This window comes from Marmota flaviventris, chromosome 8 (genome assembly GCF_047511675.1).
Source record: "Marmota flaviventris isolate mMarFla1 chromosome 8, mMarFla1.hap1, whole genome shotgun sequence".
Classification (NCBI taxonomy): domain Eukaryota; kingdom Metazoa; phylum Chordata; class Mammalia; order Rodentia; family Sciuridae; genus Marmota; species Marmota flaviventris.
The window spans coordinates 57911485-57935259 of NC_092505.1; the positions used below are offsets into that span (position 1 = coordinate 57911485).

The window sequence follows — 23775 nt, forward strand, 5'->3', positions numbered from 1 at the left end:
AGTGGGCACACTACCTCAAGTTTGACATCAAAAAAGAATAAATATTTTAAGTTTGAATTATTATTTTCTCATCCTACATTCAATCTAATGAAAATGAGGGTAGGGATTCTAATTTTAAAGACCTCACTTAAATATTTTAAAAGAAACATGTAAAATGTAAAAATTAAATAATACTAATCAGAAAGAAAGTTTAATTACTTACATTCCATATGCTGAGTTTACAGCAAGACTAGTAATCTGTTGAGGAGGCTCACCATCTACCCACACCAACTGAATAACAAGTTCTGCTTGATATCCTGGAGGCATTCGAACTGGTCGTGTCTTAACGCTATATGAAAGAGAAAAAAATAATTCTATCACATACAGTTTAAGTAAGCATACCCATGTTTATCTTGAGAATTTAACTGAATCATCCTACAGAAATATTTAATATAGCCACTGGGCACATCATGAATATGGTCATTATTTTCTAACTTTCTAAAACTCTACCAAGTCTCTTATGATTGCTAGTCACTTCTTTAACACATTTTGTTCCATTGTCCCAGATGTGGAACGACTATAAAAAAAAACAAATCAATACTGGAATAGTAAATACTGAAATAATTATGTTTTTAGAGGTCTAGTCCCTTGAGAAAAATAATAGATGAAAGACTGGAGCATTGGAAAAAAATATACTTCAAATATATTTTAAAAGAACATATATAAAGAACTTCAACTCTAGATTATGATTTTCAACCTATTTTAATGCAGCTATATCAATTGTCTTGAAATATTTGCAAATTTCAACACTTGGAACTTAATGGTTAACCTTATGCTCAGTCAGGCACACACTTTAACTGTTCTTTATCACTTCCTTTTAATTATTTTATCATATAATTATTTTCTATGTAATAATTGTTACACATGTAAATTGTAAAGTATAATAATAAAAAGAATGACCATTAAACTACCACCCAACAAATGTTTTAATCATCCAGTACCTGAATTCCTGCTCTTTTCCTCTAAACCTACACTCCCTAATTCAATTGATAGTAATTTTATTAAAATTATTCACTAATATTCCTCTTTTATACTTAACACCCAATCAATTATCAAATGCTACTGATGCTACCTTCAAAATGTATCTAGAACCTGATAACATTTTTGGGGGGGGGGCGGGGTACTGGTAATTGAACTCAGGGGCACTCGACCACTGAACCATATCCCTAGCCTTATTTTGTACTTTATTTTGGGACAAGGTCTCACTGAGTTGCTTAGTGCCTTGATATTGCTGAGGCTGGCTTTGAACTCAAGATTCTCTGGTCTCAGCCCCCGGAGCCACTGGGTTTACAGGCATGCACCACCACACCCGGCAGAATCTGATAACTTTTTATTCTTCAATTGCTTCCATACTATTACAGCTCCTAAACAAATATACAGGATGTTTATTTAAATTTAAATTTCAAATAAACAATAAATAGCTTTTTACAAGTATGTCCATTGCAACATTGAGGATTGTTATGGTTTAGATATGAGATGTTCCCCAAAAGCTCATGTGTGAGACAATGCAAAACAGTTTAGAGGTGAAATGATTGGGTGATGAGAGCTTTAACCTAATCAATAATTCAATCCCCTGATAGGGATTAAACTGGGTGGTAATTGTAGGAAAGTAGGGTAAGGCTGGAGGAGACAGGTCATTGGGGGTATATCTTTTAGTTGTCAATGGATCTTTTACTTTATTTATTTATATTCAGTGCTGACGATGAACCCAGGGCCTCACACGCCAGTAAGTGCTCTGCCACTGAGCCACAACTCCAGCTCTGGTGGTATATCTTTGTAATGTAAATTTGTCCTTGGTGAAGGGAGTTTCTCTCTCTGCTTCCTGATACCATGTCTCCAGTTGCTTTCCTCTACCATACACTTCTGCCATGATATTCTGCCTCACCTCAGGCTTCAAAGAATAAAGTTGGCCATCTATGGACTGAAATCTCAAAAAACATGAGCCCTAAAATAAACTCTTCCTTCTCTAATTGTTCTTGTAAGATCTTTTGGTCACGGCAGTGAAAAACTGACTAAAACAGGGATATAGTGATACCAAAAAATACTTATTATCTAGCCAGCATTTTATTTGTTAAATAGGGCAGCCTTTAACTTTCTCTCTCTCTCTCTCTCTCTTTCCTTTTGGTACTGGGGATTGAACTCAGGGGCACTCAACCACTGAGCCATATGCCCATCCCTATTTTGTATTTTATTTAGAGATAGCAATCACTAAATTGCTTAGCATCTGGATTTTGCTGAGGCTGGCTTTGAACTTGCAATCCTCCTGCCTCAGCCTCCTAAGCAACTGGGATTACAGGCATTTGCCACCACACCCTTCTAACTTTATTTCTAATTAGTTTAGAGCAACAGTCATCAAACTAATCTCATAGCTTTTACCATTCCCTCCATCTCCCAATCCACTTTAATACAGTTATAAAAATTATCTATTTAATATTTAAACCTGATCACATCAGTCAAAAACTACAAAGACTCTTATTCTCCATTTAGAATAAAAGTCAAGTTCCTAAAATGGCCTATGATTGGCCAATCCGACTTCATCTCCTACTACCTGCCCTTTCCCATACCCCTAACTACACTGACCTCTTTACTTTTCCTTGAACACGCCAAGCACTTTAAGGCCTTTACTCTAGCTGTTTTTTTCTGCCTGTAACATTCTTTGTCCATATATTCTTTGGCTAATTCCCTCACTTCAAGTTTTTCTTTAAATCTCACCCTCTTAACAAGACATATGTGACTAGAGTCACATATAGAGTAACATAGGCAAAATTTTTTTAAAAATCAAATTATTGCATAAACATGAATATATTGATAAGAATTGTAATATTGCTAAAAATTAAGAGTTGATGATTGAAATACTTTTTAATTAGCTAATATATATGGCAGACTAAATTCAGCAAAGGAAAGGGACTTAGGGATGAACGCCAATGTACACTGTAACAAAGTGTGGATTATATACAATTTATAAACCCACTCAGAATGAAATTCACTTAATAATACTACTTGCATCAGTTATGCTTCATGGTTCTTAGACCCTAAGCACAACATAGGATTATGCTAATTTTCCCACTTCGATTCTCTTTATTATCCTTAAGATTTTCTTTACTATTTTACAAATCAATCCTATTACACTTCAACAATTGTTATTGCTCATATCATCTCCACTATATTTGTTGATTTCATTGGTTTTAGTCTCTCATCAACATTTGAAAAAATTATTTAACTTTAAAGAAAAAAGGTTTTGGAAATTAAGACTCATGCTTTCATGAAAATCTTCTAATTTAACAAATAGATCTACAGTGCTTTCTTGTACTTTTGTGTTCTCTTTCCAGTTTTAATTTTAAAAGAAATCAAATAAGCAAAGTGATATAAAGGGAAAATTAAATACATAAATTCATAACATTATGAAAGTTTTTTGTCCCCCCACTCATTAGTTTTTTTTAACTTCATAAGAAAAACTTGGGAGAAAAATTAAGAATTACCACTATAGAGTTTGTTCCTAAAATCTTATCTCTAAATTTTCTGTTTTCATAAGAAATGAGGAAACTAGCTATCTAAAGTTTTTCAATGAAAGGACGTGCATATTTTCATATGGGGCTTAGAGAAATTCCTTATTTTGGCTTAATTCTTCATTCAATTAACACTAGAAACATTTGTTTTGACAGTAGAGAAACAGTAATACTTAAGTCATGGGATACTGTCCTTTATGATTCCTTTATACCTGTAATACTTTATACCTTATACTAAAAAGTGCAACAATTAAGATAAATATTATTGTAGGATTTATTAACTAGGTTTTATTTGATAATGACGCTAAATTTTGTTAAAATATATTGAATAATAGCAACAGTTATAGAAAAGAAATATTATATAATATGGTAGCAATCATGAGAGACATTTTATAATACATTTTCTAAGAGTAATAGTAAGCTTGGTTTTCTTTTTATTCTAGGAAGGTTAAAAAAAAATTCATAAACTTATTTTTGCAACTGAAAAGTACCAAGCAAGTGTCCAATTTTTGCCATGCCAAACTTCCTATTCCACCAAAGCCATGTTTTCTTTAGAATCTTTCTGGTATATACAGAAATGTATAAATAAGTAAATGAAGAATGAAAATACTGTGCCCTTTTCATGGATGTAAAAGAAGAGACCAGGGTACCCTTTGGTGGATTGAAAATCACTTGGCAAAAACTTGAGAGAGAACAGTGAATTTATTTGCCACAGTTTTCAAGAATTATATGATTTATATGTAAAGTACTGTTAAAATTAAAAATTTTAAACCCTTACAATTTAAAACTCTTACTTGAGGCATGGGATACTGTCCTTTGTGACTCCTTCGCTAGCCACGGTGTTAGTGCTCCCTGAAAGACTCCTTGAAGGAGGAAGCTGGGTTGAGAGATCTGGAAATGGAGGACTTGTTTCTGGTTCAGGAGTAATAATATCTTCCACATCATACTGAAGTCGTACCTCTAATGACTTAATAAAAATCAAGTTTTAGTTTAACCTACATCATAATAATAATCACATTAATATATTTGATAGCTGTTAGTAATTATTTACTATTTTTCAGATTAATATGTTCAATTTCAACTTACAGTAAAGTTGACAGGTATCTCAAACTGAATTAAGTAGTGAATTATACAGAAAATTCAATGACAGTCTCGGAAAAGTAATTTTTATTCTCTAGAATTATAAGAAAAATACCCTGCCAGTGGAGATAAAGTTTTTCTATAATAAATATTTCTTAAGATAAACTATAAACTGCATTTCAATATATGACACAATATATGAGAAAGTCCAATGATTAGTCCAATGAAAGAAATTAAACTGTATGTACATTTGTGTGTATGGGTTCATATTATTTGTACAAAACTTTTAGTTTAAAAAACTTTCCTTTCATTTTGTCTCTGACTAATTCAGTAAAAGTTTTCCAAAAGAAATTCCACATTTAAAAAAAAAATTTAAACATTTATTTATTTATTTCATACCAACATGACAATAGTGGAGTGCATTACATTCATAATTTTTTTTGCATTACAACTCTTAATACACCTTTATACCACAATTTATCAAATCTCTGTTTGTATATAAGGTATGTTGACACCAAATTCACATCTTCATACATGAATTTCCACTATCCTTGCTATTCCCCTTCTCTCTCCCTTTCCCTCCCACCCCTATTCCACATTTTTTATATTTGTTTCATTACTATAGCTTTTACTTGTTTAATTTCATTAGCTTGATCACAATTACATAATGATGATTTTTATAGGTAATCAAAAAACTTTTTTAAAAACTAAATTATTTTAAAATAGTACTTATGATTGCATTAAATGCTTTAATTAAAACTGATATTAAGGGTTAGAGATGAAGCTTAGTGATAGAGTGTTTGCCTAGTAAGTATGAGACCCTGGTATGATCCCTGGCACCTCAAAAAAATAACAATTGATTTTATAACAAATATATAATGTTAAAATGTATATTCTTGAGATTGAAAACACAAAAATGATAATATGGGGTATGATAATGATAATATAGCAATCATACTAAGGTGACTGTTAATATCTTAAACTACAAAAAACCCAATAGTGATGAAAATAATAATTATCGATTATTGAGTACTTAAATGCTACTAATATTTTTATATAATCATCATAAAAGCCCTATGAAATTGCTATTAGTACTTCCAGTTCATTTTTATTTTCCATTTTATTTACACAGAAAATTATGTAGGAAATAAAAGTGAATTGTACTCAGACTCTAGTACTGCCTACAGCCTTGTAAGTGGCAGCGACACATAGGTATTCAATGGTAAAGCTAGAAGTAAAATATAGGTATGTATGATTTAAAGCTCAGGATTTTAATATAATATTAAAAAGTGATATTAATTTTAGTTATTGAGTTAGAATACTTATACCTAGAGTAAATAAATCTTCATTTTCTGGTAAAATGGTAAAGCAGTAGACTAGGTCTATTATCTAGAGGTATCTTAAATTAGATTTAATTTATCTCATCAGAGCCTCATAATCTCAAATAACTACAATATTTCATTGGTTTAAAAATACCCCAACAAGACTCTGAAAGTTCAAGAAGAAAGACCAAAACTCAATAAACAGAATGGTATCAAACTAAAAAGCTTCTTCACACATGGAAGCAATCAAGAGCCTGTAGAGAGCCTACAGAATGGCAGAAAATCTGTGCCGCTTGCTCCTCAGATAGAGCATTAATATCCAGGTTATAGAAAGAGCTCAAAAAACCAAATAACCCAATCAATAAATGGGCAAAGGAACTAAACAGACACTTCTGAAAAGAACAAATATATGTAGATATGTTCAACATCTATAGCAATTTGAGAAATACAAATTAAAACCATACTGGGATTCCATCTCACTCTAGTCAGAATGGCAATTATACAAGTAACAAGAATACAAGTAACAATAAATGTTGGTGAGGATGTGGGGAAAAGGGTACACTTATATATTGCTTATGAGACTGCAAACTAGTGTAATACTTTGGAAAGCAGTATGGAGATTCCACAGAAAACTTGGAATGGAACCACCATTTGACCCAGTTATCTCACTCCTTGGGTATACCCAAAGAATTTAAAATCAGCATACTACATTTTATATATTTATAACAGCAATTAGAGAAATCATTGAGGAAAATGAGAACCATATGATTTTTAATAGCAAGATTAGCTTAAAATACTAAGCTCATTTTGACACAGAAAGAAAGTAATTAAGTTTTGATAGAGAACTGTTCTGTAATTTTAAACTAAGCCATGTTATATTAAGTAATAAAATTCTGAATTCTGAATTACATTATGAATTATATTAGTGGTCACATGCTATACACACTTTTTTATTTATTTTTTAGTTGTAGTTGGACACAATATCTTCATTTTATTTATTTACTTTTATGTGGTGCTGAGGAATAAACCTAGGGCCTCGTACATGCTAGGCGAGCACTCTATGGCTGAGCCATGACCCTAGCCCCACATACTATACACTCTTGATGGCTTAAAACCATACCAAGAAGTAGCCCAAATCTGATAATTGCTTTCTTTTAACAAGTGCAAGTGCAAAAGTTAAACTTTAAATAATAACTTACCACTATTTCTGTTGTAATTTCATGTCTGCTGAATTTATAAATTATGACATAGGCAGAGACTCCTGATACACAAAATATTCTGCTCTCTGGACACCAGTAAATCATCTGAATGGCATATGGATCTTCCTCTACAATTTCACATGTTTGTTTGCCTTCTCCTGCCTTCTGTTTTTCAAAGACTTTTGAAGTTTTTAGCTTGTACAACATCTGCAGAGTTACTGCAAGACATTGAAACACAGTTACTTTCTAATTAGGATATTGTTAAAGCTTATTCAATATTTATTAGACCATAAAAAACCCAAGTAAGGAAAATTACATTACATTCCATGTAATGATCTCATATCACTATAGTACTGGGAAGGAGACCATGGGGGAAGGGGGAACATTCTTTGAGCATCACCATCTATCAAGCAATATGTATTTGCCAAGAAAAGTCCTACGACATAGGTATTTTTTATCCTTATTGACTGAAAGTGTGGTAAAGAAATTTTACATGGAAATACTGAATATAATTCTCTCCTACAGGAGATTCCTCAATCTTTTTCATAATATTCCCTTTTGATTGCTAGATAAATGATTGATGCTACCCCAAAGTGTTTTCTGCACTTGCACTCAAAAAAAAAAAAAAAAAGTTACTTCTGCTGGATGAGAAACACTGTAATTTACCAGCCAGCAATATCTGGAAATCAAAGAATCTGTAATTATTTTAAGAAAGAGTTCTTCTGAATGACTCTGCATCAAAAAAAGGTTAAAATATTATCTCATAAGCTTTGGATTTGGGAATTGTTTTCAATAATATTTTTGGGGAAATATTTTTCCATTTGAGAACATGATAACAATCCATCTGAAGTTACAATTGTTTTCTGACAAAAATCTCAAAAAAAAAAAAAATCAAGAATTCTTGCCCAAAGTGCACAATCTAAATTTAATCATCAGAAGCATTAGTCAAAACAAAATTGAAGGTGATTCTTCTTTTGTAACTGTCCTGAATTAAAAAATATCAATGCCATGAAATAGATTCAATATATATTGAGAACTAAATACTATCCTAACTAAATACTAAATAACTAAATACTATCCTAGAATTTCTTTTTTTTATAAAGGATATTATTTGGAAAATGGGAAAAAATTTAATAAGATCTGAAGATTATGAGATAATAGCTTTGTATCAGAAGTAGTCTGGTTTTGATAACTCTATTTAGGTTATAGAAAATAATACCCTTAATGTGTATTTAGGTATGTAGCATTAGAGGAACATAGTGTCTACTCTCAAATGGTTTTAAAAAGCTAGATACATATTATATGTGCATCTTTTGTTTATATATGTGTGTATCAGTGTGACAGAATGGTAAAAGGAGAATGAAAAAGAAGAAGAAAAGGAGAGGGAGAGAAGGAGACGAAAAGGGAAAGAAAGTAAGATAGACTGGGGTGGGGAAACATATGTAGGACAAACTGAAATTTGGGAAATCTGGATGAAAGTTATACAGCATGTCATAGATTATTTTTCTTTTTACATTATTCTGTAAATGATCTCTTTAAACAATATCAAACTAAAATAGTTTCTAAATTGGCAATGGATGTAATAAAAATAGTGTTTTATTAAAACTAACTTCTTAACATTATTATGCATGCTAAGGGCTGCTACGCCTTCTAATAGCTGCAGAGTTAAAGGGTCCTCTTTCATTTTAGAAGCTAAGGAATGACTATGCATTAATTTTGTTCCAGGAACAAACTCAGATTTGCATGAAAAGATTCTTCAAAAGAAAATCTGTTGCCCTTTTGAGATTCACGTAAATCACTTGCTCTTTATTGTGAGAAGTCAGAAAGAGGCTCAGAATCCAAGGCTTTAGATCTTTTAATCTTTTTCTAATGCTGATGGTTTGCTTGATTGCTGCAGGACTCAACCATGTGGATAAGAGAATCAAGAATCAACTTTGTCCTTTGCTTTTTTCTGTTTATTATACTCTGCCTCAAAGGCTCTTCATTTCTATAGCTTCAAATATAACTTTCATGCTGCTTTTTCATTAGTTTCCATTTCTGTTTGTTCTATCAACTGGAAATTTGGATTTTCAGGTGTTACTGCAAAATTCAGGTCTCAAAACCTCTCATATTCCTTATTTCCAAGAGTTAACTACATTTTCCTGAATTGCACATGCTCAGGAACTTAGAATCATTATCAATTTATTCATCTCATTCTATTCCTATTAAAATCTTAATTGTCTTTCAAAAATTCATATTAATTGTTACTCCATTAAAATGTAGTTCCTGGATCTACTAGGACAGAGTTAATCTCTGCTATTTCTGATGAAAAAATAGAATTTGGGTTGTACTACATTTACAATTCTTATTTGTTTTGCCTTGATTTATGTATGTGCTTTTGTCTTTTCTAAAGAAAATGGGCATATTGAAGAATTAAGGATATTTGCATGTCCTTCAACATTGAGCATAATACTTTATTTATTTCTAAATTACACAATTTCAAGAATTTATAAAAAATTTTTTACTATTATCAAATAATTTATTTTGATTTCCACAGGACTTAGTAAATGAGTGGAAATGAAAAGTCAAGACTAGAGGGATAAAAGCACTTGTCCAAGACCATACAACCAAGGAGGCAAAGGAAATTCCTTCAATACAGTTAATGTGACAAAAGTTTGATATTATTTTCTGGTGCACTATGCCCTTTGTAAATAAAATAGATTGCTGACAGAGTGACTTAGTCCTATTTGTTCTCTATTATAGAAAAGAGCACTATATATATAATTTTAAATGATCTAACAATATAGGAAATAGATCTTTGTAACAGCCATACATTTAGGCTAAAAATATTTCTTAAATGTTAGCTGTCCAAACTAAAAAGTGGTGAATGCTACAAGTAAATATTAACCAAGTGTTTTCGATTATATAGGTATAAACTTAAAACTTACTTGCAGAAGCATCCCAAAATTTTATTGATCCATCTGCATGACTAGATAAAAAAATAGTATTAATTAAAGTACACCACATAAAAAAAATCATCATGGCTCCAAATGTATAAAAATTTGAGTTACTGTTATTAATTTTTTTATTTTAAAATACAATTCTAATGAAAATCAATCAATCATTTCTAAACTCAAAACAATAGTTTATTTTTTAACTAATACACAAAAATCTAAAGGTTGAACAAAGAACAATTCCTTAGATTTTACTGTAAGACTTTATATGTGATAGTAGTTTAAAATGGCCTATGGAAAATGAATGATATTCTTAAGTAAAATTGCTTCTGTTCAATGAAAAAGATAACAGATAATTTTCAAATTAGCGAAATATAAAAACAAATCCCTAAGCCTATTTAAAATTGAGTCATGACTCATTAATAAATAATGTAATGTCAATTCTGTAAAAATTCATTAACCTCATAGATTCCCAGCTTTAAGCCAATCCCCAAACACCAAAGGCCTAATATCATCTCTGATATAAGGATGCTGACTCAAAATAGATGGTGGGGTCCAGGGACGGAGGAGGTTCACCCAGTTGGAAAAGGTGAAGTTGGGGAAAGGGAGGGGGAATGGGAAATACAGTAGAATGAATAGGACATAACTTTCCTATATTCATATATGAATACATGACCAGTGTAACTCCACATCATGTACAACCACAAAAATGAGAAGTTACATTCCATGTATGTATAACATGTCAAAATACATTCTACTGTCAGGTATAACTGAAAGAAAATAAAAAAAATTTTTATTGTACTGCGATTTTTTTATTAATTTTTAAAAATTTATATGACAGTGGAATATATTATAATTCATATTACACATATAGAACACAATTTTTCATATTCTGGTTTATACCAAGTATACTCACACCAATTCATGTCTTCATACATGTACTTTGGATAAAGATGACCATCACAATTTTTAAAAAACTCATTTACAAAACAGGAGATATACCATTTTAAAGTATAGAATACTTTCTAGTTCATTCAATGAAATCAGCATTATCCTCAAACTAAAACCAGGGGAAAATATTTACAAGAAAAGAAAATTAAACACCAATATCCCTCATAAACATAAGCATAAAAGGGGCCAGAGTTGTGGCTCAGTGGCAGAACGCTTGCCTAGCATGCATGAGGCATTGAGTTCAATCCCCGGTACCATATAAAAATAGACAAATAAAATAAAGGTAATGTGAAAAAAAACCATAGGCATAAAAACTGTCAACAAAATATTAGCAAAGTGCCAGGTATCATGGTGCATGCCTGTAATCCCGGTTAGTGGGAAGGAAGCTGTGGCAGGAGGATTAGGAGTTTAAGAACCACCTGGACAATTTAGCATTACCATCTCAAAATAAAATAAAAAGAGCTGTGATAGGGTTAAGTGACAGAGTAGCTAACTCTCATATGAGACCCTGGGTTCAAGTCCCAATACTAGAATATGAATATGCAAACTAAATGAAGTATTTACTATCTCTAAGGATTTGTCTATTTTTGTTATTTCATATACATTATGTGACTTTTTGTATATGGTTTCTTTTACTTAGTAAAAATGTTTTCAAAGTTCATGCATATTTCAGCATGAATTCAAAGTTCATTCCTTTTTATCTCTGAATTATATTCATTGCATATGAATATATGTATATGATATGCATTTTGTTTCTCCATTCATCAGTTGATGGGCATTTTTATTGCTTCCACCTTCTGACCACTAGTTAGAGCTGCTGTGAACATTCACATACAACTTTTGGCTTAAACAACTACTTTCAATTACACATGGTCCCCGATTTAAATTTTTTTGACTTTACAATGGCTCAAAGGTGACATGCACTTCATAGAAATCATACATTAAATTTTTAATTTTGATCTTTTCATGTGCTAGTGATAAAATACTCTTTCCCATTGCTGAGCAATGGCAGCTAGCTGCAGTTCCCCACTCAATCAAGAGAATAAACAACCAACACTCTCTTCTGTACTGTTTAGTAGGTTAGGTTTAATAAATGCATTTTTGATTTATAATATTTTCAATTTATGATGGGTTTATTAGGATACCTTTCCATGGTAAGTTAAGAAGCATCTATATTATGAATATTTACCTAAAAGTGGAATTGCTGGGTCAAAATGGGAATTCAATTTCACTTTTTGAGGAGATGTCAAATTGTTTTCTGTAGCAGATGTACCATTTTACATTCTCACTAGCAATGTATGAGCTTTCAAAAACTTGTTCTTTTCTAATTTATCATTGTGTTTTTAAAACCTATTAATTAAATTTATTTTTTAACTGATAAATTTTATGGGTTACTTTGTGATGTTCTGATACAATTATACATTTTATAATGTTTAAATCAGGTAAATATATCTATGTCTTCAAATATCATTTCTTCATGGGAAAAATATTGAAAAGACTTTCTTCCATTCGCTGTAGTCATCCTACTGTGCAATAGCATACCAAAACTTTTTCTTCCACACAGTAAATTGGTACCCATTTATCAAGTACCTTTTCCTCCAATATTCTCTTCTCACCTCTGGTAACCACCATTTACTCCCAACTTCCAGGAGATCAGCTTTTTAAAAAGATTCCTCATTGAATGAGAACATGTAATACTGTTTTTATGTGCACAGTTTATCTCATTTAACATATGATCTCTAGTTCTAACCATATTGTCACAAATAACAAGAATTCATAGTTTTTTAGGATATATGTACTACATTTTCTTTATCCATTCATCAGGTAATGAACATTTAGGTTGTTTTTCCATTTCTTAGTGACTGTGAATACTGCAACAAGGCACACAGGTGTGCAGATGTTGTTTCAACATACTGATTTCGTTTCCTTGGATATGTACCATGTAAGGGGATTTTTGGATTATTTGATAGTCTATTTTTAAATTTTTGAGGCACTTCCATAGTGTTTTCCATAATGGATGTATTCATTTATATTCCCACAATAGTGTGCAAGGGTTCTCTTTTCTCTACATCCTTGCCATAATTGTTATCCTTTGTCTTTTAAATAATAGCCATTCATACTGGAGTGAGATATCATTGCGATTTTGATTTGTATTTCCCTGATGGCTAATATATTGAATATTTTTTCATATATATCTTGACCATTTGAATGTCTTCTTTGAGAAATGTCTGTTTATGTCTATTTCCATTTTTAAATCAGGCTATTTGCTTTTTTGCTATTGAGTTTTTGAAATTCCTTACATATTTTTTTAAAAATATTTATTTTTTTAGCTTTTAGGTGGACACAATATCTTTATTTTATTTTTATGTGGTGCTGAGGATGGAACCCAGTGCCTCACGCATGCCAGATGAGCGTGCTACTTCTTGAGCCATATCCCCAGCCCCCAAAATTCCTTATATATTTTAAATATCAACCACTTGTAGGATTTATAGTTTGCAAAATTGTGTCCTCTTCTCTAGGTTGTCCTTTCATTTTTTTGATTTTTTTCTTTTGTTATATAGAAGTTTGTTACTTTGATATAATCTCATTTATTTTTGTTTCCTATGTTTTTTTGTATCTTGTTTGAGAAAAAATTCTGTACATTCCAATGTCCTGAAGAGTTTTCTATATTTTTTTCTATTATTTTCAAATCTTACAATTTGATCTATGACTCATTTTGACTTGATTTTTTGAGGGGATCTCATTTCATTCTTCTGCATGTAGTTATCTACTCTTCTCAATATGATTTATTGAAAAGACTATTCTTTATCCAGTGCATGTCTTTAGCCTCTTTGTTGAAAATCAATTGACTACAGATATGCCAGTTTATTTCTGGGCTTTCTATTCTGTTCCATTGGTTTGTGTGTTTGTTGTTTATGCCACCCAGTGTGCAGTTTTGATTATCGTAGCTTTGTAGTATATTTTGAAGGTAGGTAAAATAATTTCTCCTGCTTTGTGTTTTGCTTATATTGTTTTGGTAATGTAGAGGTTTTTCTGTTGCTATTGGTGTTCCAGATATGAAGCAAGCACTCTACCAACTGAGCTATATCCCCAAGTCCCTACTGTTGTTCCATATATATTTTTATTTAATTTTTTTAATATTTATTTTTGGTTGTAGTTGGACACAATATCTTTATTTCATTTATTTATTTTTATGTGGTGCTGAGGATTGAACCCAGGGTCTCACACGTGCAAGGTGAGCGCTCTACCACTGAGCCACAACCCCAGCCCCATATATATTTTAGAATTTTTTTTCCTAGTTGTATAAAAAATATTATTGGTGTTTTGGTAGGGATTGCATACATTGACTCTATAGATTGCTTTGTGTAGCATGAATAATTTAATAATATTGATTCTTCCAATCCATGAATATAGGGTGACTTTCCATTTTTGGTGTCTTCTTCAATTCCTTTAATCAATATTTTGTACTTTTCATTATATAGCTCTTTTACCTCTGGTTAAGTTTATTCTTAGGTATTTTGTTTTTTTTGTCTACTGTATATGGTACTGCTTTCTTGATATCAATTTCAGATATTTTGCCATAGGCATATATCAACACTACTTATTTTTGTATGTTGATTGTGTATCCTGAAACTTTGCTGAATTCATTTATTCTGATCATTTCTCGGTGGAGTTCTAGAAGTTTTCTTGACATAAGACCATGTCATTTTTAAAGCAACAATGTGACTTTTCCAATTTGGATGCCCTTTGTTCTTTCTCTTGACTTTTCTGGCTACAACTGTCATAATTACCATGTTGAATAGCAGAGATAAAAGTGGGAATCCCTGTGTCATTCCAGATCTTACAGAGAAATCTTTCTGTTTTTCCCCATTCAGTATTTTAACTGTTGACTTATTAATAAATGGGGTCCATTATGTGGATGTATATTCCTTTCATAACGAATACATAATGTGTTCAGCATTTTTATCATGAAGGGATGTTGAATTATATACTTTTTTGCATCTATTGAGATCATCACATGGGTTTTGTCCTTTACTATGTTGATGTGGTATATTTATTGATTTGTGTATGCTGAACCATCCTTGCATTCCTGGATTGAATTCCATTAGATCACAGTAAATAATCTTCTCAACATGCTATTGGATTTTAGTATTTCGTTGAAAAAAAATTTTTTTAATCTATGTTCATCAAGGATATTGGTCTACAGCTTTCATTGTGTGTCCCTAGATGGTTTTGGCCTCAGAGTAATTCTGATCTAATAAAAAGAGGTTGGCAAAATTTTATGCAATTTTTAAAAATAGTTTCAGAAGAATTGGACATAGTTCTTTAAATGCTTTGTAGAATATAGCAGTAATGCTATCAGGTCCTTATTTTTTTAAGATGAAAGAATTTTAATTACTGTTTCCACCTTAATAGTCATTTAAGTCTGTTCAGGCATTCTATTTCTTCATGATTCAATCTGGTAACATGTGTGTGATTAGGAATTTGTTCATTTCCTCTTTTTCAGACTACAGACTTTCCTTCTATTCCGAGTTTGCTGAGTGGTTTTACCATGAATAGATGCTATTTTTTTTTATCTAATTCTCATTATATGATGAATTTCTCAAATTTTCTTACTCCATAAATAAGTGTGTCATTCCTGAAATAAAGCCAACTTGATTCTGAAATATTACCCTTTTTATATATCAGTAAATTCTATTGCCTAACATGTAGGATTTATATTTATACTCATGAAAGACATTGCTAACAAATTTCCTTTTATGTGATGTCTTTTACCAGGTTTTGGCATCAATCATCTGATAACCTTGTAGAAAAGAGTTGGGAAATGTTCCCTTTTTTAGATTCTCTGGAAGATTTCATGAATGATTGATAATTTTTTCCCCTAAATATGCAAATGCATTCTCCAGCAAAAATACTTGGGTCCAGAGGTGTTCTTATGGAAATTTTTACATTTTAATTCAATTACTTTAATAAATCTATTATTTCAATTTCCTATTTCTTCTAGAACCAGTTTTATCTCCTTTAAGAATTTTATCTCTTAAATTTGACTAGTATGTTGGTCATAAATACACTCTTTTGTTTCAATTGATGTTGTGACTTTAGTGATATACTCTTTTTTATTCCTGAAACTAATAGTTTATTTCTTCTATTCTTTTTTCTCAACCTAGCAAAGTCTTTATTAACTTTATTATTTATTTTCATAAACCAATTTTAACATTGTTGATCCTTGCTATTTTACATTTGATTTCTATTTCATTGACTTCTGTTCTTAATGCTGTTATTTTTATTTTTACATGTTTTATTACTTGCCATTTTTAACTTGAGATAGATAATAATTCAATTTTAGTCCTTTTATTAACACATACAATTACATATACCATTGTGGTTATAAGATTATCTCTAAACATTGTCTTAAATGCATCCAAATGTAATGATATATTGTATATAACTGTCTTTCAGTTGGAGATATTTCAATGTTTTCCATTGTGATTTCTTCATCAATCCCTAAGTTGGGGGTAAATTACTTGATTTCCAAAAATCATGCATTTTCTTTGTATATTTTTGCCATTTGTTTCTAAGTTCCATTCCAATTCCTTGACATTGACACTTGTATTATGGCCCAGCATAATCAATTTTGGAGTATGACCCATGTGTGCTTGAAGACAATAAGCATATGTACAGTGCAATATCCTAAACATATTAGGTTAGGTTTATTAATTATGACATTAAAAACTTTATTACTGTGGATTTTTTCTCAGATTTAAAAAACACTAACAGAGAAAGGTTTGCAATAATTTCCCTAATTTGTTGCAGTTTTGTATTTTTCTCTTTTCTGTTGATTCTTACATTGTGTATTTTTTGAGGCTCTGTCCTTAGAATTCTAGTGGATTCACCTATTTTGCAAGTGAATCAAACTTTTATTCACCTTTTTATTTTTCACACTGATTCTTTTTTGGTGGGGTAGGAGTCCTGGGTATTGAACTCAGGGGCACTCAACCCCTGAACCACATCTCCAGCCCTATTTTGTATTTTATTTAGAGATAGTGCCTCTTCACTGTTGCTGAGGCTGGCTTTGAACTCACAATCCTCCTGTCTCAGCTTCCTGAGCTGGTGGGATTACAGGCCTGCGTCCCATGCTCAGATTCATACTGCTTTTTAAAAGTTTACTTTGGTAGGCTGAAATCTAAGACGTTTCCCCAAATTCCTGCCTCTTAGAATACATATTCTATATTATCTCTGGGGATATGAATATGTTAGGGACTATATCAGTCCCTAGGTTATGTTTGCTTTATGAAAGGGAGACTAACTGTATGGGTCTTACATATCACCTGAATTCTGTGGAATATAGACCTCAAGGTCAAAGACAGAGGAAGTCTGATATTCAAAGCAGTAGAAGCCCTAGATATATAGTTGCTGGCTTCCAGATGGAAGGGGAAATGTGGAAAAGAATTCAGGTAGTTTCTATAAGCCAAGAATAGCATTATTAACAGCCCACAAGGAAATGGAGAACTTAGTCCTATAAACCTAAGAAACTAAATTGTGCCTATAAAGAGAATGAGTTTGGAAGTAGATTTTCCTTTAGAGCCTCTGGTTGCCAGCTTAGCCTGGCTGACCTCTTGATATCAGTCTCATGGTTACTTGACAAAGAGCTCAGTCACACAGTGCCATATGTGCCTATAGAACTGTGAACTAATAAATGGGTATTAAGTTGCTAAAGTTCATGGTTATTTGTTATGTAGAAATGGAAAACTAATACATATTATCTTATCTGAGATAAGCAAAGTTATATCAACACTTGCAATTGTTTAAATGGTATATTTTTTACTCCATTAACTTTCACATTTTCTGAATACACATATTTGTTTCCTGCAAATGGCTTGGAGGTCAATCAAATCATATTTATCATTGATATGTTTGGATTTAAATCTACTAATCCCACAATAATATTCTAATATTCTAATCATCTAACCTATTATATCTCCTTTTTTCTCACTTTTTTACTATTTAAGTAGTAATCACTTTTTAAAATGCTGTTCTATTTTCTTTAAGTAATATATTCTTATGCTATTTTTAGTGGTTACCGTAGATATTACAAAATTATATATTAAAATTAAACTATTACTTTCATATCTTCCCAAATGCTATGATTTGGATTGGTGGCCCTCAAAGGCCCATGTGTTAAAAAGATTTGTCCCTAGCCTGTGTGCTAATGGGAGTTGGTGGAACCTTAATGGTGGAGACTTGTGGGAAGTCTTCCGGTCACGGGAAGGTGGGGGCATACTCTTGAAGGGGATATTGAGATCCTGGTCCCAAAAGCTTCCCAAATGGTTATGAAGTGAGCAATTGTGTTCTACCTCACGTTTCTAACCTAATTTGCTGCCTTATAGTCCCAAAGGAAATAGGGCCAAAGTAGCTATAGACTGAAACCTCTGAAATTGTGAGTCAAAATAAATCTTTCCTCTTTTTAAGGTGATTATCTTAAGCATTTTGTTACAGTGACACAAAACTAGGTAATATGCCAGATAAAGCAAGAATGTTAAAGATTTTATCTCAATTTCCTCGTTTCTCACCTTTTTTGCTATCATTATATGTTTTCCTTTTATATCACATTATAAAAACTATTAGAAGATATTTTAATACTATGTATTAAAACATAGTATTGCTGTTATTTTTAAAAGTTAATATTTATGTAGTTTTATTCCTACATTTACTTTTTCCCATTCTTCTCAATTTACTTCTATATTTCTTATGTTCCATTAGCCTCTTTCTGAAGCACCATGCTTAGTGTGTTTTTTTAATTAGTGCAGTTCTGCTAGCAAAAAAATTACTTTCACACATTTCAGACTTTCTTTATATGCAGGAAAATTTTGTGTGAAAAAAATTTGCCTTCCTATTAGGATATTTTTGCTGAGTATGAAATTTTAGATTTATTTTTATCAAGCACTACACAGAATGGAGGAGACAAAGAAGGTTACTTCATATAAGTCATGGGGAAAATTAACAAGAAGATATAACAGTATTAATAATTAATAATTAATGCCCCAAATATTGGTGCACCTAATCACATAAAACAGACACTCTTCAAATTAAAGACTCAGACCCTAGTACAATAATATGGGGTGATTTCAACTCACTTCTCTTACCAATACATAGGTTATCCAGAAATAAACTTGGTAAAATCTATTTGGATCCATAAAAATATTATAGATCAAATGGATGTAACAGATATCTATGAAATATTTCACCTAATAACAGTTGAATATATTTTCTTCTCATTGCTCAAGAAAGCTTCTTTAAAATATATCATATTTTAAGCCACAAAAAACTCTTCCCAAATATAAAATAATTGATTTGTTTGTATCATATCTGATCACAATCAATGAAATTAGAAATCAAGTGTGTGCATGTGCACACATAGACCCTAAAAAAACTATATAAATACATAGAGGTTAAAAAATACACTTTTGAATGATGAATGGGTGATAGAAAATAATCAGGGAGAAATTGAAAAATTCTTATCAAACAAGAATAGTGATACAACTTTTCAGAAACTCTGGGACACTATGAAGACAGTTTTAAGAGGAAAGTTTACAGCTTTGAGTGCCTACACAGGAGAATCACAAAGATCCCAAATAAACAACCTAATCATGCACCTCAAGACCATTGAAAAAGAAGAACAAACCAATTTCAAAACAAGTAAAAGGAAGGAAATAGTTAAAATCAGAGCCCAAAATCAATGAATTTGAGAATAAAAAATACTGAGAATTTAAGAATTAAAAAAAACTACAAAAGATCAATGAAACAAAGAGTTGGTTCTTTGAAAATATAAACAAGATGCTAAGACCTTAACCAAATAAATCAAAAGAGAAAAAAGGCACAAATTAATAAAATTAGAGATAAAAAGGGAGAAATCATCAAAGACAACATAGAAATGCAGGGGATCATTAGGGACTATGTTGAAAGTTATATTCTAATAAATTGTGAAGCTTAGAAGAAATGGATATATTTGTAGACACGTATGACCTGTCAATATTGAATAAAGAGGTCATAGAACACCTAAACAGACCAATAATTAGCAATGAGCTAGAAGAAGTAATAAAAATCCTTCCAACAAAAAAAGCCCAGGACCAGGTGAATGCTCAGCTGAATTCCATCAATCCTTTAAAGAAAACCTAACACTAATGCTCCTCAAATTATTCCAAAAAATGGAATGGGTTGGAACATTTACAAATTCATTGTATGAAACCACTGTCATGCTCATATCAACTCCAGAAAAGGTGATATCAAGGAAAAAAATTATAGGCCAATATTCCTGATGAACTCAAGTAAAGAAATCTTTAATAAAATATTAGCATATCATATTAAAATATATTAAGAAGATTGTAGAGATAAGAGGAATCTGCTTCAATACCATGAAGGACATATATGAAAAACTCAAAGCATTCATAGTAAATGGTGAAAAACTGAAAGCATTTCCTTTAAAATTTGGAACAAGACAAGGACACCCACTCTGACCAATCCTACTCAATATAATACTAGAAATTCTAGCCAGAGCAATTAGGTAAGGGAAGAAAATAAAACAGATAAACATAAGAAATGAAGAAGTCAAATTATCACTTTTTACACCTGATATGACTATGCTTAGAAGATCCAAAAAGCTCCACCAAAAGACTGCTAGAGCTAATAAACAAATTTGGCAAAGAAGCAGGTTACACATCAACATACAAAAATCAATAGTTTTCCTTATGTCAACAATGAGTCTGGGGCTGGGATTGTGGCTCAGCAGTAGAGCACTCGCCTAGCATGTAGAGAAAGTCTTTTGACAAAATTAAGCACCATATGATAAAAACACTGAAGAAAGTAGAGACAGGAGGAATCTAGCATGTGGGAGGCTCTGGGTTCAATCCTTGGCACCACATAAAAATAAAATAAAGATATTGTGTCCAACTACAACTAAAAAATAAATATTAAAAAAATAATGAGTCTGCTGATAAAGAAATTAGGAAAATAATTCCATTTACAATAACCTAAAAAATACACAGGAATAAGTCTAACCAAGGAAGTGAAAGGCCTGTGCAGTAGAAAACATAGAAAATGCAAGAAAGAAATTGAAGAAGACCTTAAGAAGATGGAAAAATTCCCCACATTCACGAATAGGCAGAATTAATATGGTTAAAATGGCCATACTATCAAAAGCAATATACAGATTCAATGTAATCCCCATCAAAATATCAATGCAATTCTTCATGGAACTAGAAAAACAACAGTCCAAAATTTATTTGAAAGAATAAAAGACCCAGCCAAGTAGGCAGAAGAACTCAAATTGGCACTATTTTCTGATGATATGATTCTATACCTAGAGGACCCTAAAAGTTCCACCAGAAAACTTCTAGAACTAGCAAATAAATTCAGCAAAGTAGCAGGATATAAAATCAACACCCATAAATCAAAGGCATTTCTTATATCAGTGACAAATCCTCAGAAAGGGCAATGAGGAAAACTATCCCATTCTTAATAGCCTCAAAAAAAAAATACTTGGGAATCAACTTAACGAAAGAGGTAAAAGATCTATATAATGAAAATTACAGAACCCTAAAGAAAGAAATCAAGGAAGACCTTAGAAGATGGAAAAATCTACCTTGCTCTTGGATAGGCAGAATTAATATTATCAAAATGACCATACATCCAAAAGCACTATACAGATTTAATGCAATTCCGATCAAAATATGACATTCCTCATAGAAATAGAAAAAGCAATTCATCTGGAAAAATGAGAGACCCAGAATAGCTAAAGCAATCCTTAGTAGGAAGAGTGAAGCAGGTGGCATCACTATACCAGACCTTAAACTATACAACAGAACAATAGTAACAAAAATAGCATGGTATTGGCACCAAAACAGACTGATAGACCAATGGTACTGAATAGAGGACACAGAGACTAACCCACAAAACTACAATTATCTTATATTAGACAAAGGTGCCAAGAACATGCATTGGAGAAAAGATAGCCTCTTCAACAAATGGTGCTGGGAAAACTAGAAATCCATATGCAACAAAATGAAATTATACCCTTATCTCTCACCATGCACATAACTCAACTCAAAATGCATTAAGGACTTAGAAATACTAGAATCCTGCATCTAATAGTAGAAAAAGTAGGCCTTATTCTCCATCATGTGGAATTAGGTCCCAACTTCCTTAATAAGAATCCTATGCAAGAATTAAAACCAAGAATCAACAAATGGGATGGATTCAAACTAAAAAGTTTCTTCTCAGCAAAAGAAAACAATCAGTTAGATGAATAGAGAGCCTACATCTTAGGAGCAAATCTTTACCCCTCACATATCAGATATAGCACTAATCTCTAGGGTATATAAAGAAATCAAAAAGCTAAACACCAAAAAAATAAATAAACCAATCAATAAATGGGCCAAGGACATGAAGAGACACTTCTCAGAAGATGATGTACAATCAATCAACAAATACATGAAGAAATGTTCATTGTCACTAGCAATTAGAGAAATGCAAAGCAAAACCACTCTTAAGACTTCTTCTCATTCCAGTCAGAATGGCAGCTATTATGCAAATAAACAACAATAACTGTTGGCAAGGATATGGGGAAAAGGTAAACTCATACACTGCTGGAGGGACTGCAAATTGGTGCAGCCAATATGGAAAGCAGTAGGGAGATTTCTTGGAAAATTGGGAATGGAACCACCATTTGACCTCGCTATCCCTCTCCTCGGTTTATACCCCCAAAGACTTAAAAATAGCATACTACAGGGACACAGCCACATCAGTGTTTATAGCAGCACAATTCACAACAGCTAGACTGTGGAGCCAACCTAGATGCCCTTCAATAGATGAATGGATAAAAAAATGTGATGTATATACACAATGGAATATTACTCAGCAATAAAAGAGAATAAAATCATGGCATTTGCTGGTAAATGGATGGAGTTAAAGAAGATGATGCTAAGTGAAGTGAGCCAATCCCAAAAAAACAAATGTTGAATGCTTTCTTTGATATAAGGAGGCTGATTCATAGTGGGATAGGGAGCGGTAGGTAGCATGGGAGGAATAGATGAACTCTAGATAGGGCACAGGGGTTGGAGGGAAAGGGAGGGGGCATGGGGTTATTAATGATGGTGGAATGTGATGATCATTATTATCTAAAGTACAGGTATGAATTCACAAATTGGTGTGAATATACTGTGTATACAATCAGATATATGAAAAATTGTGCTCTATATGTGTAATAAGAATTGTAATGCATTCTGTTGTCATATATTTAAAAAATAATTTTAAAAAAAGGAAATTAAAAAAAAAGAATAAAAGACCCAGAATAGCTAAAACAATTCTAAGCCAAAAAAGTAATGCTGGAGGCATCACAATACTTGATTTCGAATTATACTACAGAGCCATAGAAACAAAAGCTGCATGGTAGTGGCAGAAAACAAAAGACACAGACAAATGCACACAGACATTCATCTGATTCTTGACAAAGGAGCCCAAAATGTACTGTGTAGAAAGGAAAGCCTTTTTTAAAAAATGGAGTTGGGAAAACTGGTTTTCCATGTATATAAAAATGAGACCAGACCCTTATCTGTCACCTGCAAAAAAGTGAACTCAGAATTGATGAAAGACCTAGGAATTAGACAAAAAAACTATGCAACTCCTAAAAGAAAACATAATGTCAAAACTGCAACATATAGGCACAGACAATGACTATCTCAATGGGACC

General features: G+C 31.8%; 1 protein-coding gene across 2 annotated transcripts in view; it reads right to left on the reverse strand.

Annotated features, from left to right (window-relative positions):
• The window catches only part of Stxbp5l (syntaxin binding protein 5L), a 334167-nt gene that overhangs the window by 124876 nt on the left and 185516 nt on the right, over positions 1 to 23775 (reverse strand). For both annotated transcript variants that reach the window (XM_027936010.2, XM_027936009.2), the window contains exons 14-17: positions 10074 to 10114; positions 7147 to 7364; positions 4340 to 4512; positions 203 to 328 (exon numbers count right to left, since the gene is read on the reverse strand). In XM_027936010.2, the coding sequence (XP_027791811.1) occupies positions 203 to 328; positions 4340 to 4512; positions 7147 to 7364; positions 10074 to 10114 (558 nt within the window). The remainder of the gene's footprint in view (positions 1 to 202; positions 329 to 4339; positions 4513 to 7146; positions 7365 to 10073; positions 10115 to 23775) is intronic.